Source organism: Echeneis naucrates, chromosome 20 (genome assembly GCF_900963305.1).
Source record: "Echeneis naucrates chromosome 20, fEcheNa1.1, whole genome shotgun sequence".
Classification (NCBI taxonomy): Eukaryota; Metazoa; Chordata; class Actinopteri; order Carangiformes; family Echeneidae; genus Echeneis; species Echeneis naucrates.
The window spans coordinates 4,775,657-4,792,219 of NC_042530.1; the positions used below are offsets into that span (position 1 = coordinate 4,775,657).

At 41.2% G+C, this 16,563-nt stretch overlaps 1 protein-coding gene across 1 annotated transcript in view; it reads left to right on the plus strand.

Moving 5' to 3' along the window:
• The window catches only part of fam49bb (family with sequence similarity 49 member Bb), a 32,685-nt gene extending 18,294 nt beyond the window's left edge, over positions 1 to 14,391 (plus strand). The window contains exons 3-12 of the mRNA XM_029529436.1: positions 516 to 598; positions 1,715 to 1,836; positions 2,576 to 2,681; positions 6,071 to 6,210; positions 7,751 to 7,828; positions 11,446 to 11,562; positions 11,652 to 11,731; positions 11,818 to 11,944; positions 12,023 to 12,093; positions 12,937 to 14,391. Coding sequence (XP_029385296.1) covers positions 526 to 598; positions 1,715 to 1,836; positions 2,576 to 2,681; positions 6,071 to 6,210; positions 7,751 to 7,828; positions 11,446 to 11,562; positions 11,652 to 11,731; positions 11,818 to 11,944; positions 12,023 to 12,093; positions 12,937 to 13,000 — 978 coding nt within the window. The 5' untranslated portion in view covers positions 516 to 525 and the 3' untranslated portion in view covers positions 13,001 to 14,391. The remainder of the gene's footprint in view (positions 1 to 515; positions 599 to 1,714; positions 1,837 to 2,575; positions 2,682 to 6,070; positions 6,211 to 7,750; positions 7,829 to 11,445; positions 11,563 to 11,651; positions 11,732 to 11,817; positions 11,945 to 12,022; positions 12,094 to 12,936) is intronic.
• The last annotated feature ends 2,172 nt before the right edge of the window (positions 14,392 to 16,563 follow it).

Consider the following 16,563-nt stretch of genomic DNA (forward strand, 5'->3'; position numbering starts at 1 on the left):
ACACATACACATCTTCATAATCAGGCCTTCTTGTGTTTCTACATGACAGCATCCTCTATAAAAGTTTAATTGGATGTGTCTCATTACGTGCAGGAAACATCTTCATGTGTAGATGTGAACAGAGATTATATTTGATTTCCCAGCGGAGCCTCGTAAAGTGGATTACTTTGCATACAACTGCCTGTAAATGTTTATAGCTAGACTCCTTAACTTAACAAAGCAGAAAAAAACCCTCAAACTGAGTTTTTGTATTTTTGGGACATGACATCTGGTTGGCAAGTAGCCAGGCACAGGAAACATACATCAGGGGGAGGGGTCAGGGGTCCGAGGGGATCACTGTTGTCTATAAGCAGCGGGCACATCTGGGGCATCACTGAATTCATGCAGGCACCAGAGCAGTGAAGCAGAACAAGAGTGAGGTGGATACAGTCATGTATCACCACCTGCTCACTCTTCTTTTTTTTGATAAACTGTATTGATTTTTATTTTTTTCCTGTGCTCTTTCCTCTCAACAGGTATTGTAACATGGGGAACCTACTGAAAGTTTTGACATGCACAGACCTGGAACAGGAGCCCAATTTTTTCCTCGATTTTGAAAGTGAGTTCATCTGAAGTAATTGCTCTCTCTCCTCTGATATTGATCACATGAATATCTTTCCATAACATTATCAACTGTGAAACTCCCATGAAGGCTTTTCACCCTCACTTATCTTTTACACTATGTTCTTCCCAGAGGCAAAAGGAATCAAATCTTGCACTACAACTTCTCCTCTTCTCCATCAACCTGCCTCTTCCACACTGGGGTGTGTGCAGAATATCAATCAGGCAGAGTTGCAGCAGTACCCCCCTTCTCAAATATAAAGCGCTTAAGTTCAGCTGCTATGTAGCCTAAGGCCCCTCAACATGGCTCTATCCTGTACTGTAGTATTCACCTCACACTTGGCAAACACTGAGACTCAGTCATACCTTGTGAGAGAACAATGTCTCTTACTGCTGCAACTGATTCTTGTTTTTTTTTTATTGTTTTTTTTTTCTATTGAAAGAATAGCACAGTTGTCTATCTAAAATATTTTTTATGCAACACTGTAAAGATGAACCAATTCTTCACATTTTTAAAAAGATGCTATTCCCTGATAAGATCTCATTAAAACTCCCAACAAAAAAATATAAGCTAAAATAAATTCAAATGCAAAATGAAAAATATGGTATGCAGGGGAAAAAAAAGATATTTGTGTAGCTGCCAACATGAGCAGAGTTTTAGGTATTTCTTCTGCATGGGAGCAGGAGTTTACAGTCATCACACTTGGCATGGTGTTCTTGCTTCAGGTGGTGGAGAAGGCTTCAGAGTCATGCAGTTCTTCATCGCCACTTCTCTCAAGGCTAAATAAAAATTCAAAGACAAAACTGCCTTTTTACCCAAAGCTACCAGCGTATGCATAACCCTTTTTTCATTTCTCTTTTCTTATCTTATTCCATTTTCCTCCTATCATTCAGGAAAGTGGGCGTTGTCAAAACTAAATGGTCTTTGGGAAGATGAGAACATTTCAGTTTCATTTACATAGTAGATGTGATAGAAAGTTTAATGGGCAAATTTCAGAGAATTTGATAGATTTCCTAGAGTTGGTGTTTACTGTATATTGAGCCAGTGCAAATACGGATTAGAGGCCAATCAGATTTGCCCCATTGACCTTGCTGTTGTTGTCATCTGTTGCAGATGCCCAGCCCACAGATGCAGAGCGAGAGGTGTGGGACCAGGTGGACGTTGTGCTGAAGGACGCAAAGGAGATACTGGATGAGCTGCAGGCGTACAAGGGAGCGGGGCAGGAGATTAGAGAGGTACATGTTAAACAAACAGACAGAACACAGAGCTGCTGCAGTCAGGAGAGTCTGCTGCGTCCTGCTGTGAAGAAATGCTGCAGCGGTTCATAGGGGGGCTCATTCAGAGGAGAGTGGTGTAACTCCTTGCTGCATTGTTGCATTATTGTTTTTACTAACTGACTCGTGGCCTATGCATCTTATTCGATAGTGTAGCACTTGATCTGTCTTTGATTTAAAAAGTCAGAAGAATAACCTTCCTAAGAGCCGACTGCTAGGAATTATTCACAAGGGCTGTAATAAATTATTAAGTCAGTTTTGATTCTTGCCTCAGTCTGTTTACAAACCCTGAACCACAAATGAAGCCTGACGCTGGAGATATTTTTATTAAATTTCCATCTGAAGAAGTCCAAATAGAAATCCAATTGTTGGTTTCACACTGACTGCTAACAGTGTTGCTCTTTTTTTAAACAACAGTCAGCACATTATAAACAGTTTCATAACTCAGGACAGTGAAAATATTTTCTTTTTAAAAGATTTCCTCTACACCACTGTCACCTCTAATTTGACAGCCCTTTGAGTTTTATCATTTACATACTTGTAGTCAATAAAATCTCTCAACAGAATTTGATGGATAAAATCTTCTTAATGAATAACTTGCCCTAATGCCTTAAACAAGAAACCTCTATGCCACTTCAGGACTTTAAAGCGTTTTCTTTGTTGTCTCATTTTGACTAATTGTGCTTGCTGGTGTTTTCAGGCGATCCAGAATCCAAATGATGAGGCGTTACAGGAGCAGGCGTGGGCGGCCGTGGTTCCCTTGGTGGGGAAACTGAAGAAGTTCTACGAGTTCTCTCAGAGATTAGGTATGTTTCTGCCTGTGCCGTGTCCACAGGAGCATAAGGGAGGCAGGGGAACGTACATCACTGATTCTGACACATCTAGTTAAAGTGGAAGAAGTTCAGGTGTAACTTTGGGTGCAAAATCTCAGTGTCTGTTTGTTTGAGCTGTCAAGAAATTTAGAGTGCAATTCACAATTCTGAGCATCACTAAAGTACAGAATAAGATACTGTAAGGAGCCGATGTTCTTCTACGGTGGCACCACAAAGACATAACCTTCATGTGTGACCTTAATTGTTTGCATGCGCATCTGCAATATTGACTGCTGAACTGCAAAAGTCAACAGACATGCGACACATACACATATCATGCGGTCATCCTTACATAAACAGTCTTTGAAAACCCCCACAGCCTTGCGTTTCACAACATGCTGCTTGCCTTGCACTGTGCATCGACCTCTATGAGGCTATAGGTTGTTTAATTAGCATAGATATAGTGGGGGGAGGGGGAAGAAGGCTTACTGCTCCCTGATCTTCTTATGACCCTGGGGGTGTGTGTGTGGGGGGGGGTAGGAGCCCACCATCCCTCAACGCCCCCAACATTGTAATCTCGGTGGCGCTGCAGAAGGTAGTCAATGGGAGCAGTGGGCGGCAGCACCCTGGCGATGGCTGTTATGTAACAAAATAGGTCATCTCTCAGTCTCGGCTGCTCTGTTTCACCGCCTTGACTTTAGGCTTCAGGGGCCGTGAGGACACGCACAGCACGCTGTCCCGCCTGATGCTCATGAAGCTGAAAGTCCCTCACTGCAGGCAGGTGGGGTGATCTGCAGAGCACTCCTGCCAGGGATGGAAGATATTATGGAGGAAGTAATATACAATTCACTTTGCATTTGAAATGAAGGGACAGTTCTCCTACTCAACAGCTAGTACTCTTACAGACACCTACGCTTGACTTAAATGTAGCATGGCAGACAGGAAAATATATATTTTTAAATATAGACCACCCAGGATCCAAATTTGTGTCTTCATCTTGCCTGCTTTGTCTGACCAACAGTCAGATGACAGCCTGATGAACCAGGCGCTTCTGAGGAGCTGAGATCCGTTACGTAAGGGACACACTTCTCTTTCTGAGACGAGTGTGTGTTCTTTCATGAATGCATGAGTTTTATACTGAAATGTCACATTCCAGATAAAACCTCATTTAAATTCGAGTTACAGTTCTTTTATATTAATCAAGGTTTGGCTACTAAGAGAATCTGTGGATTTGAGTCTGATGAATCAGAGGCGGGAGAGTCTAGACCATCCTCCATCCCTCCTCTCGCTGCGAGTAAAGCGCCTACATGCCCGCATTCTACTTGCCAGCTCTGCCGTGACCTGATGAGATCAGACATGTCCCCGCACCCCGCCCTTCCCCGACTTCCCGACATACTAAAGTGGCTCATTTCTGACGGCCTGAAAGCAGCTCCATCTTAACTTCTGTTTTGACTGGGATGTAGAGGAGGAGAGAGGGGGAGGGGGAAAACGCACTCCTAAGGCTCGCTTCGCTGCGAACGCTGGCCCAAGCAGATGGGAGTCATTATTGAATGGCAAATGTGCTCAATTTAGTGCGCTGCACTGCCAGCGCCCTGTCCATTTTTATTTATTTATTTATTTATTTATTGGTCCTTTCTACGTTTATCTGAAGTAGACTGCTTTCAGATGCTGCTCGTTTCTGGGTTATGTTGAGATGCTCATCGGCATAAGTAGTGAAAAAGAATTGTAAAATACATTAGGACCAAATCTGTCTAAAGTGCTCATTTGGTACCACACAGCCGTATTGCATCAGTATGCTCATCTGGGTTATGTCATTATTGAGACGTCTTTATAGTGTCTAGACTGAATTCTGAACACTGTCTGCATCTATAAATAAGAACTCCCCCTGGGCTTTAAAGATTTTCTGTTTATTTTCCTTTTTTTTTTTAAACTAGGTGTTTGAACGAGACATGTGATTTCAAATTATTGCATCCTTGAAAGTTGTTCATTACATTTCACTGAATCTTCTCCTCGTTTCCCTGCCGGCACGTCTCCTGCATGCTTAACCATTGATCTGTGGGTATGCTATGTCAAGGCATGGCACAGGCTTTATACTTACTTACTGTCAAAACAATGAGTGTAATTCTCCCGGAATGAAATCCTGTTCCCTCCCCCCCATTTCATGCCAATGAGATAATTAGTCCCATGTCTCATCTGCATCTGAGCAGGAAAACCTCTTGGCCCCTCTCCCCTCAGACTGGCACTGGGCCCTGGGCAGTTCGGGCACCACTGTTTCCCCATTATCTGTCTGTTTCCTAATCAGGAAGCTTCAGCTGGCCGACACACTTACTGCAGTTATGATCCATTTTAAGGCCTGAACTTTGGCCTCATCCAGTATGAGAACACACACACACACACACACACACACACACACACACATATCATTTGTACCAGGATACTCTGCAATCTGATTAATTATTATTTAATACACAAAAAGGCAAAAGTGAAAGAAGTTTCCTTTTTCAGTTTCCCAGAGGCCTATGAGACATCATCAGTTCACTTGCTGTCTTCTACCAGCAAAGCTATTCAATTTCCAGTAAGATAAATCAGAAAGCCTGAAGTCACAACTACTCGCTGTAGCAGAATAGTTTGCCCTATAAATCTCACAATTTCTCACAGCTGAAGACGACATCTGTCGATTCCTTGTTAATATCCAGCCATCAGCCAAAACCCTCCCAAAAATATCACATTTGCATTGTTGATTAATTTTGCAGAGCTGTAATGGTTAGTTGATGGGCAGAGAATTAACAGCCAACTATTATGAATAATAATTTCAGTCATTTTTCCAACAGCCATCATCTGGCAACAGCTTCTCCATTGTTAGGGTTTGCCGGTCTTTGTTATATATGATGACAAATTTCACATATTTGGCGTCAGGCTTTTGTTAAAAAATATATTTATATTTATTTATTTTTTTTACATTGCACAGTGAGCACAATGAGCAGTTAAAGTAATTAAAATTATTATTTGCAGACCTTTAATTTTCCTGGTTGGTTTACTATCTAATTGATGCTGCAGTCTTTCCGATGTTACATTCGAAGACTCATTTCTCTGCTATGTGCAGGATTTCTTCTTTCTCATAAACCTTTGATTCTCTCAGTTCTGGAATAAAGTGCTGATACTTGAGCTGTTAACTGGGTGCTTGAATGACAAAATCCTGAATGCACAACATTATGTGGCGACACTGACATATGCCCTTGAGGAGGAGTATGAATAGAAAGAATGTCTCCGTGGAAGGTCTTTACAGACAGATATATGTTCTTCACAAAAGAGCTGACAGTTTTGTACCCATGTTCTGACAGGAATCGTATTTAATTCTTTTTTTTTTTTTTTAATCCTCACAGAGGCAGCGCTGCATAGCCTCCTGGGAGCCCTGACCAGCGAGACTTACGACGACCCCACTCAGCACCTTGAGCGCGAGCAAGCGCTGGCCAAGCAGTTTGCTGAGATCCTGCACTTCACACTGCGCTTTGATGAGCTGAAAGTAAGACAGCCGTTCCCCCAACAATGTTTCCAGTGTCAGTTTCTGCATTTAAACCGCTCGAACACACCTTTTTAAGATGTTGATGTAAACTCTGCACTTTCCTTTGGTGATAGCAACCAGAGCTCTTAGTCGCTGTACAAACTGCTGATGCCCTTGAATTGATTTTTGCTCTGTGCAATTTTAAACTGCAGCCAGTGAGCGCATAATTAGCATTTAATTAGAATCCTGATACTGCTCTGCTGTTTATAATATAGTGGATGTCAGTGGAATGGCTAATAAGGGTTATTGCGGGTAAAGAGGTCTGCAAATTATTGTCGTCTCGAGTCAAGTTCTGCATAATGTGGCAGGTTTTTTGTTTTGTTTTGTTTTTTCTTTATTAATCACGGAGGGAGGAAACTTCCAGAGATGATTTGGCTTGAATTCAGACACAAACTGCTCATGTGAAGAAAAAAAGCAAAAATCAAACGTGGGTGTCGGTTGAATGCCCACTGTCAGAAACCTAATCGTGTGAGCACTCATGAACAGACAGTGGGTGAACTGGTTCCCCATATAACCTCGCTCCTTGAAACAAAAAAAACAAAAGAGGAAACCCAGAGGCGATTTTTTTTTTTTTTTTTGCTCCGCTGCGATGTCCCAATTAGTGCCCAATAGCCAGACTGGCAAGATAAAAGCACGAAGGTAGGGGGTGCAAGGTGGCATGCCAGGCCTCGTCATCAATCTTTCACACCCATGCATGCGCTTCTGACCTAGTTAAAGTGTCTGTGTGGCAGGCGGCCCCTCCCTGGCAAAGCAGCCTGTCTCTCCTAGTGGACACAGTGGACACAGACTGAGCACCAGTTCATTGTAGCAGGATTAGCGCGCTCCCAGTACAGCTTTGACTGTGACGGCCTCGTACAGGAATGGCGATAATTAGCCACACGATGAGCTCTCAGTGGTGGTGACACTTAAAAGAAGCTCTCCGGTTGGTTGGTTGGTTTCTATTTTAAGGTTTCACTTCATGCTATAATCACATTATTCTTATTTGTAGGAGGTGGTGTCAAAGAAGTAAACTGACTTGTGTGGCTTTTGTGTGGGGTTTTCTCTCCAGCCTTGCTTCTCCCTAATGAGATGCTTCCATACCTTTTTATTTTATTCATTTATTTTTTTTACAGATGCATAATTGTTGACCTTCTTGTCACACATAGTACAGCCAGATTTTAAGGGAAAATATTTGCTGACAGGAGGAACAGGGATGTGGATGTAAAGGAGGGGATGAGTGTCAGTGGATTCAAATCCAGTTCAGCAAACAACATTATAATTGTGTTGGTGTTCTTTTTATGTCATTTGCCCCCCCAAAGCTATGTTTCTGCCTCGTCGGCTAAAGCGTTCTGTCATGATGATGGCGCGTTTGATCCAGAGCTGAAAGTCCTACTGCTGTGCCACCTGCAGATACTCAGAGAAACTCTGCCTCTGTCTCACACCCTGTATCAACATGCATTTCTGTTATGGCTGTTTTATTCTTCTTATTCTTCTTTTTTTTTTTTTTTTTTTTTTTTTGCAGATGACAAATCCTGCTATTCAAAATGACTTCAGCTACTACAGGAGAACGCTGAGCCGCATGCGCATTAACAACGTACCGGTGAGCACATCACATTCCCCTGCTCTGTGGGTGGTAAGGGTGCTGCAATTACAGATAACTCAACTTCCCTCAGGAAATGGTAGAGACCAAAAACTGAGCTAAAAGAGTTAAAGGAGTTAAGTTTATATATATGCCCACATCCTTCTTTTGCTGCTGATAATTCATGCCTGCACTCGAGCAGGAACTTCATATGCCAGTTCACAAGCAGACTGTCTTTTACTGCTCTTCCTTTTTTGGCCACTTTGGTGCAGTTTAATTGAAATGAGTCACAGACTAATAATCACCTTTAAGCTTGTGTGGCAAACTTGAAGCGTTGCTTATTTACACATTCAGCAGCCACACAGGAACATCATCATCAATTTGCTTTCGCACAGCAGTTGTTGTTTTTTTTTTCTCTCCTTACAGCTTAATTTTGAACTGCTGAAAATCGCACTGAGTGGCGTCATGTTGGGGTTTTCATATGGTCACTTAGTACATGGGCATTAATAAATAATATTGAACAGTAATTTTATAATAGCTACAAGCCAGAAAGGTTTGGATTTTTTTATTTTTTTTTTGGTGTTAAAATTAGCTGTAATCTCATTACATATCATATCATCATTGTGTAGTGTGCAGAACAGTTTTGTCGTCGACAGAGTAATTACATAATATAATGGCCAATCACTTTCATTGGCCTTGTGATCATTAGATTAAAGACATCACTCAAAGTTTAAAGTGTTGCATTTGCACAAAGTCTGATTGGACTTGATTAATATACACTTTGTTTAACAATAATGTCCAAATTCAGTTGTGTATCATTAGCAGCATTATTAAATTATCCCTAAAAAGTCTTAATTTTGGTTTTAAGGCCATCCATAATTTTGAATTCCTTTTAATGTCTCCATGGCAATGACCCTGATCAAATCAAAAAATGTGCGTCATCATGATTAATCTACACTCAGTACTCATTATTACAGTCCCAGCACAGTTCAGACTGCATCAGTAGAAATGGCAGGAACGACGTGTTGTCAGAAGGAACAGTTGAGCGGCGTGCGGTGCGACAAGGCTCAAAGCAGTGCATGATGGGGGAAATCCTAAAGCGCTAACTGCCGCTTAGAGTGGACACTTCTGGGATCATAATAAGCTGCTATAACCAATGGTTTTATATTAAGCATGCAGTAAAAGTGAAAGGGGCCTTTCCCAGTGACGGCCCTGCAGGGCATTACTGACATGGTTCGACAGCGCTGAGCTTTTTTTTTTTTTTTTTTTTTAATCTCTTTAACTTCAATGTTTTGATTTTTCATTCAGCAGTGTCATCATTTTGGTTCATTCTGACTGCCCTCACCGTTTTCTGTGTCACAGCTCTACAAACAGCCAGACATGAATAATAACGAGCTGGTGGAAGTATACATGCAGGAAAATATTCACTCAAAAGCAATTATTAAATGACGATAAAAAATAGATTTATCGCAGCTTGAAGACGACTTCTCTTCTGTTTGTTCTCTTTCTACCTGCTCACCACTATTTATAGAGCTCAGCTATTAATCCTCAGTTTTTACTCTTGAGCTTTATCATACATAAATACACTAGATGAAGATCCTGACATTGATTTCCCCGAACATTCATTTTGTTAGCGCTCCACCAGCACATAGTTTCCTCACTACTTGAACCCAACAGGTGTGGTAGGAGCCTGAAAGTCAGAAGATCTGCCAGGGCACATTTTTATTCAGTGGAGCAGCTCGATCAATGTCGCTCAAGTCTCATAGGATGTTTCCTGCACTGATCGAGAACGCTAGGTCTTGACATGTAAAATTAAAGGACTCATTCATAGCTGGTCTGGGAAATAGTGAGAGTTCAGTCTTCTCTGTGAAGAGGGAACTGAAGCTGCTCTTAGTTTTGACCAGTCTGACATGAGGTTTTATTCTCTGAAACAGAATATGGCATCAGGAAAATGGGCCCAGACAAGATGTCGTTAGGATCTGTCACTGCTGAAAGATCCCCGGCTGCCGTCCCTTCTCGGAGCTCGGTTTCACACAGCAGCAGTGTTTTAGTCACCAATCAAGTGACTCATTCAGACGTCTGAGATGAAATGCATCTGTCCCCGTGATAAACAATCTTTGAGCTAACATGTCATCATCAGTTAAATCATGAATTGCTTTGCAAATTTTCTGAGGTTATTCATATTCTGGCTGTGTTCTCATAAAAAGAAAAAGCCCAAAACAATGAAGGCACGAAATGTTCTTATCATTTAAATATGCAGACAAATTTAGAACAGGCTGTTCAAAAGAGACCTTGTTCTTTGTTATCTGCCAGGTGTTTTCAGTGTCTGAGTGTTCAGTCTGAAATTGTAAAGCAGCAGGATGTGTTAGTCAGCTGGGAAACCAGGAAGAGCGGGAGGAGTCTCCGATATGATTTTTATCAGCATTTTAGCATGTCAGGATATGTGTTTAATTAAAAGGCTCACAATCCAGTCAGGCTAGATGACGATGACGATGATGAAAGAGAGAAAAATCAGTTTCCAAATCAGATTTTACACTTTGTGCTTCCTTTCATCAAGACCACGTAAGCAAAATTGGCTTATTATGCATTTTAATCACAAAGTAGTCGCAGTAAAAAGCACTTGCATCCATTCAGAGACACAACAGCCGCCGAAATCAAACACATCTCCTGCTCTCTGTGTCCTGGGTGCTTTAATATTTTATGAGTTGTTTTCAGATGGATTTTGTAAGAAGGCCAAAATAATGTCATCTGAAAAGTCAATAAGTCGTCAATAATATCATCAATGTATTTATGTGTTTTAGAGGCACACGATTGTTATGGATTCCTGCAGGACAGGAGTCGATTTCACTGTTTATCGTGTGACTGGATTGGGACAGAAATCAGAATCAGAAAGATTTTATCCCCTCCTGTCTGGAGTGAGGACACGGGGGCTCCTGCTTGACCAAATGTCAAGATGATATTTGGCCTGTTGATTCATTTATCAGTATTTCTAGTATTAACAGCATTTAATTGATTGATTTGCACGCCACACACACACTCTGAGATTCTTTTTCAATCTATGGTGGGACTGTCATCGGACAGGAGTGAAAGTTCACTCTGGTTTGTAGCAGCTTGTTTTGTGCGCTTGCTTTGGTTTTCTGGTACACAACTTTACTGTTTTGCTTCGCACTTTGTCTTTGATGACAAACCTCTGCCTCTCCCGTGTGTACTGACAGCCCAGCACCAAATGGCAAATATGTGACTAGAATAAACAGATTTAGCACCGGAGAGGCCAAGCAAGACCAACATTTAAAGCATTTTCTCTTCACTCAACGCTGGTGACAACTGATTGATATATCTTGTAAGTCGACACCGAATATTTCTACATTGAGAACAAATATCTGGGACTCTCACAACGGAGGACTGAACACAAGAGAAAACATCACTGCACAATTTAATATGGGATGCTATCTTTTTTTTCTCCTCAAACAAACAATTATTGTTTTATTTTCATTCACTTTATTTTGGTTCCAGAGCATGCTAATGAAATACTTTACAAGTAATCAGGTTTATATGCTACCTGACTCTGACCTTTGAACACATTTATGGAAATTTAAAATGCGTACATTTAAAAAAAAAAAAAAAATCTATATTTTTAGGCGGATGGTGAAAATGAAGTTAACAATGAACTGGCCAATCGGATATCTCTGTTCTACGCCGATGCCACGCCCATGCTGAAGACATTAAGTGACAGCACAACAAAGTTTGTAGCAGAGGTAAGACTGACTTGACTCTGCTGTGAGTCTCTTTCACAGCCGTGACACCACAATCTCATGCTTTGTTGTATTTTACCACCTTCTTCCAGAACAAGAACCTGCCCATCGCGAACACAACAGACTGCTTGAGCACAATGGCGACGGTGTGTAAAGTCATGTTGGATACACCGTGAGTGTGACTTTTTATGCATCCAGAGCTGTTTGACTTTCTCTTTGTTGCCTTCACGGTGTAATCACTCACTCGTGTGCTTCTAGGGAGTATCGCAGCCGATTCACCAGTGAGGAGACGGTGTCTTTCTGCCTCCGGGTCATGGTCGGAGTCATCATCCTGTACGACTATGTCCACCCCGTAGGAGCTTTCGCCAAGTCGTCCAAAATTGATGTGAGTGCAGTTATGCAGGCTCTACTATCCCGCTACACAGCTGGCTCTGAAAACTAACAGCCCATTTCTGGTCCGCAGATGAAAGGCTGCATCAAAGTCCTCAAAGATCAGCCTCCAAACAGTGTAGAAGGACTTCTCAACGCTCTCAGGTGAGCACGTTCTGGTGTTCCGCTGCTCGTGTTGTAATCAAATTGCATTTTTTCTGCCCTACAGCTCAGCATGTAATGTGATGATCGCACACCAGTTGTGGTTTTCATTGAAAAAGAGAAGTGTAGTCATGCTGTGTGTAAGATGATATTGGTGGCTGTTCAGGAGCAGCAGATGGACCTCTCGGTTTATTTCACCCGCTGCCCCTCCAGCGCCTGACTCATTCTCTGCACAGTCCACCAAAGATTTGATTCAACTGTGAGCCCTCTGCGTTGGACTTGAATTGGCTGTTGGAGCTTCCTCAGAGAGGCCGATTATTTCTGACACCTCATCCTCTCATCGTCTCCCAAATCTCACCCGACTTGTCGAACGCTCACAGCTGTGCAAGCTGACAGGGCTGTCGCTCTGACGTGTGCACTGCAGAGGCCTGGAGCTGGCCAGCACTAACTGGTCACACTGGACCACTTTGACACAAAAGCTGCCAGATACTCCAGTAGTGGTTAAATCTCTGATCTGGAAAGAGGGTGACAAAATAATTTAGTTTGTGGAGATTTTTCAGTTTTTCGTAAAGAAACAGTGCAGTTTTTTGTTGCAGCTCTACTGTATGTCAGGGAGTTACTTTACTTTCCCTGTATTGTATCTAGCAGCTACATTAAAAACAAACAAACCAAATATTGACACAAATAATCACATAAAAATAAGATGTGATATGGAATTATTAGAATTATAATTTAGTTCTGGCCCTTTGCACTTTACTGCTGTGAAGGATCTGATTCCTTCTTTCACTCCTCTGTGAACAGATTAATGCGACTCAGACGCTGATGCAGTTCTTATGTCACCTGCAGGTACACAACCAAGCATCTGAATGATGAATCAACCAACAAGACTATCAAGAGCATGCTGCAGTAGGACTGAGCTGCTACAACTGCTTGCCTCACACCCTGCTGGAGGGAGACGCAACCCTCCTGATGTTGGTGCACAGAATGTTTTATGTCCTGGCTTTTGTTTTGTTTTGTTTTGTTTTTGGGTATTTTTTCAAAATGGAAAAAGAGCTACAGCTCCGCCCTTTTTTATATTGCAAAATGCTACTGCCATTATGAACGTCTTTTTCTGTGCCAAAAAGATGTTGCTGAAATGTTTTCGATAAAAGGCCATGCAACGATGGCAGCTAATGAAAGCATTGAGGAGTGGTTTTTAAAAAAGAAAAAAGAAATCTTGTTTTTTCCCTATATAAGGGATGGGAGTGCTTTAACTTGAAAATTTAAAAGAGAGAGATATATAGAAGTATATATTATTTTTTTTGATTCGTTATTTAATATTCCGTCTTCTGTATGATGACCTTCTGCATGATGAAAATTTTCCTTCTATTTAAAAAGAAAAACGAATGGTTCAGTTTCATTTGTCTGCTCGGTTGTGCATTATGAAATGTTTTGTTATTGAAATGGTACTTGTCAAAATGAGATTTAAGAGTACTGTTTTTATATTTTTTATAGGTTTTAATTTGTCTTTTTTTTTCCCTTAGTTGTGTTGTATTTTTCATTTGAAAACTTTGAACTGTGATTTGTGCAAAATCAAATTAAAATTGGGATTCAGTACTGTAAATGGACAGTATGAGGCTGGAGAAATTAAAAGGAGAAGTCTTGTTTTCTACAACCGCTTTGTCAGGTTTGATCTTATCTCATTGCTGTTGCCACATGACAGAAGAAGTTTCAGTCACTTTTTTCTTTTTTCTTGTGTGAAAATTTTTGAGATGCTTGTTCTCACGCTTGACCACTAAACAGGCAGAGAGGAAGAAAGGTTCAGATCCTTCAGTTTGATTAAAAGTAAACAGAGGGAGTTTGGCGCCTTTTTAAATACCCTCTAACGTCAGCACCTCTCTACGTAAAGTTACAAACATCCCACGTACCGGAAATAACTAAAGAGTGTTTAGCTAGAGAATCTTTTATTTCAATGGAATCACTATTAACACACTGAAAATTCAAATGATCAAAAACAGCTGTCAAGTCGGTGGCTCGGCTAAAAGTTTGCTAAATTAGCATGAAAGCTTGTTAGCTCAGCTTTATCAAACTTTTTATTAGAAAAAGTAATGTACCTCGGTGAACAAAGTGTCACCTAATACATAAGAAAGAGATAAACATTCCCATGAACCCATGCGCTTTATGTTTTTCAGTCATGTTAGCAGCTCCACCTGTGTCCTGGAGCTGAGTATGCATATTTAATTTAATTTCACTCGTTCTAATCCTGCATTTATGTGGTGGAAGAATAAGACAAAAATAAATTATAGGTTGACAGCAAGAAACTTTATAAAATTCACATTTTGGATTCAATTTATTATTTTTTTTTTTTTTTTTTTTTTAAGGAATGAAAATATTGCTTTTGTAGAATTAGTCATATAGGCAGCAGGGAATTGGGAAGGTTGTAATGGTAAAGGTAAGAAGTGTTAGAAAGTTGTTGTGATTGAGTGACACCTTGGTGTGAAAATAATTTTTTCCAGATGTGATGAAACAAACTGGGTCCCAGGAAACATCCCATCTTCATCACTTCATTTTATTTTTACACAGAAAATGAAATGTAAAATTCATTCCAACTGAAATCATGAATTCACAATTGCAATATCGCTCCCAAAATACAATCGGAGTGTTTTGTTTTTTTTTTGCAGCCCTAATTATCAGTAATCTTAGAAACAGCGGTCTTGACGCTCCGAGCAATAAAACACAGCACATCTTCTCTGTTGCTTCTGACTTAAACACAGTCAAGCAACTTTCCCAGGAGATGAATTTGAACAGATATTGAACTTTCAGCAGTAATGAGACAAAGTAAATTATTTGAAAAGAAAAACTCCACTCAAGAAAACTGTCAATTCACACATTCACATGTGCTGTATGTGTCTGGAGGAAATTTATAGGTTCATTAAAAATATAACTGTGATTACACGACTGGTCACCGCCCTTTTTGTAACAAGAAGCTTTTTTCCCATTATTTTTTCTTCTGCATTGAAGGGTCTTCTTCCTTTGAACCTATCCTTCAGTTCAAAAGCGGAAATGGAATTGGAATTTGCTTTAAATTCATTCTCCGTCTATTCCAACCTCTCAGTACTTTCCATCTTTTCAGCAGCACTTTGGAGTGAGAAGGGGGCGACTCCTGGGTGGGCACTGCAGCACTATCAGCAGTGCGTTGGAGAACTTCTCAGGGTCAAAGACAGAGAGCCGCGGAGGCAGCAGTGTGTGGATGGGTGTGTCCTCTGCAGCATCGCTGCACTAACAGACAGGAATGGAAGGAAATGGGAGGGAGTGGAAGGGGGGGGGGGTTCAATCTTGGGTGGGTTTTAAGGTCCTTGAGGGAGACAGTGGTAAAAATGGAAAATGCTGCCTGTAGCTTTTGCGGCAGGTTTTTAAGTGGAAGAATGCAGCTCACACGTGCTTGCAGAACATGCAACACTCAGAAAAGATGCCTGTTTGTCACTGTGACAGCTTCTCAGCGGGCGACAGCAACCTTGTTCTGTGCTGGCTGATCTCCCGTCGTGAAGCTCTCACTCATCCTGCATCATCAGCTGCTGCAGATGGAGGGAGGATCAAATCTCTGGGCTGCACTTTGCACCCAGGAATAGGTCAAGTTTCTTCGATAAAGCCAGACATCGTCTGTTTATGATCTAACTGGCACTTTGTACCTTCTAACTGATACGAACTGCTGTATAAAACTAGATTTATGGATTCTCTTCATGTTTGTATTCATGTGACGCCGTTTCATTAGATTCGTTTCATCTGTGAAGTACGCACTGTCACATCCTACACAGGTTCAATACCCGTGGAGGACAGACAGTCCTGCAGAAGCTTCCAAAATTTTAATGAGGCACCATTTTGACCTTCATGGTTTTGGTCTGTGTGTTCTTGTTTCAGATCTTGATTTGGAGTGTGTGATCAGGTTTGTTTTTGTAAACGTGCTGGCTTCTCGTTTACTTTTCCATTTTATATCAGCACCACAATTATGAAAAACCCAGAGATGAATGCAATTGCTGACATAATTTTTCTGAAATTCTTTCAAGGACTCGCAGCGATGAGATGCAGCTCACCTTAGTCTGGCACATTATTTTACTTAAAGTTAAATCATATTGGGAGTATTTTAGCCCTCAAATCCCTTCTGCCAAGTTAGCAGTCTACACTTTGTATTAATAATTAAAACCTATATGACGTGCTGATGTTTGGTCTCTCCTGACTGCCATCTGTAAGTCTACATTACAGTCCGATCACCACCGAGCTTTAGTGACATTCCCTCATTTTTGCTTTTGATTTTTTGCTGTTGATCCTTTTTCTTTCTTTTTGGCTTTCTTTCAAACAGTAAGTGGCAGAGAGGGGAATGACCTGCAGCAGAGGTCCGAGGCTGGAACTGACCTGATGGTGCTGCTTGAACGTCGGCCCTGTGATGGACCTGCGACCTGTTCAGGGTGGAGCCGGTCCCCGCTCGATGTCCGCTGA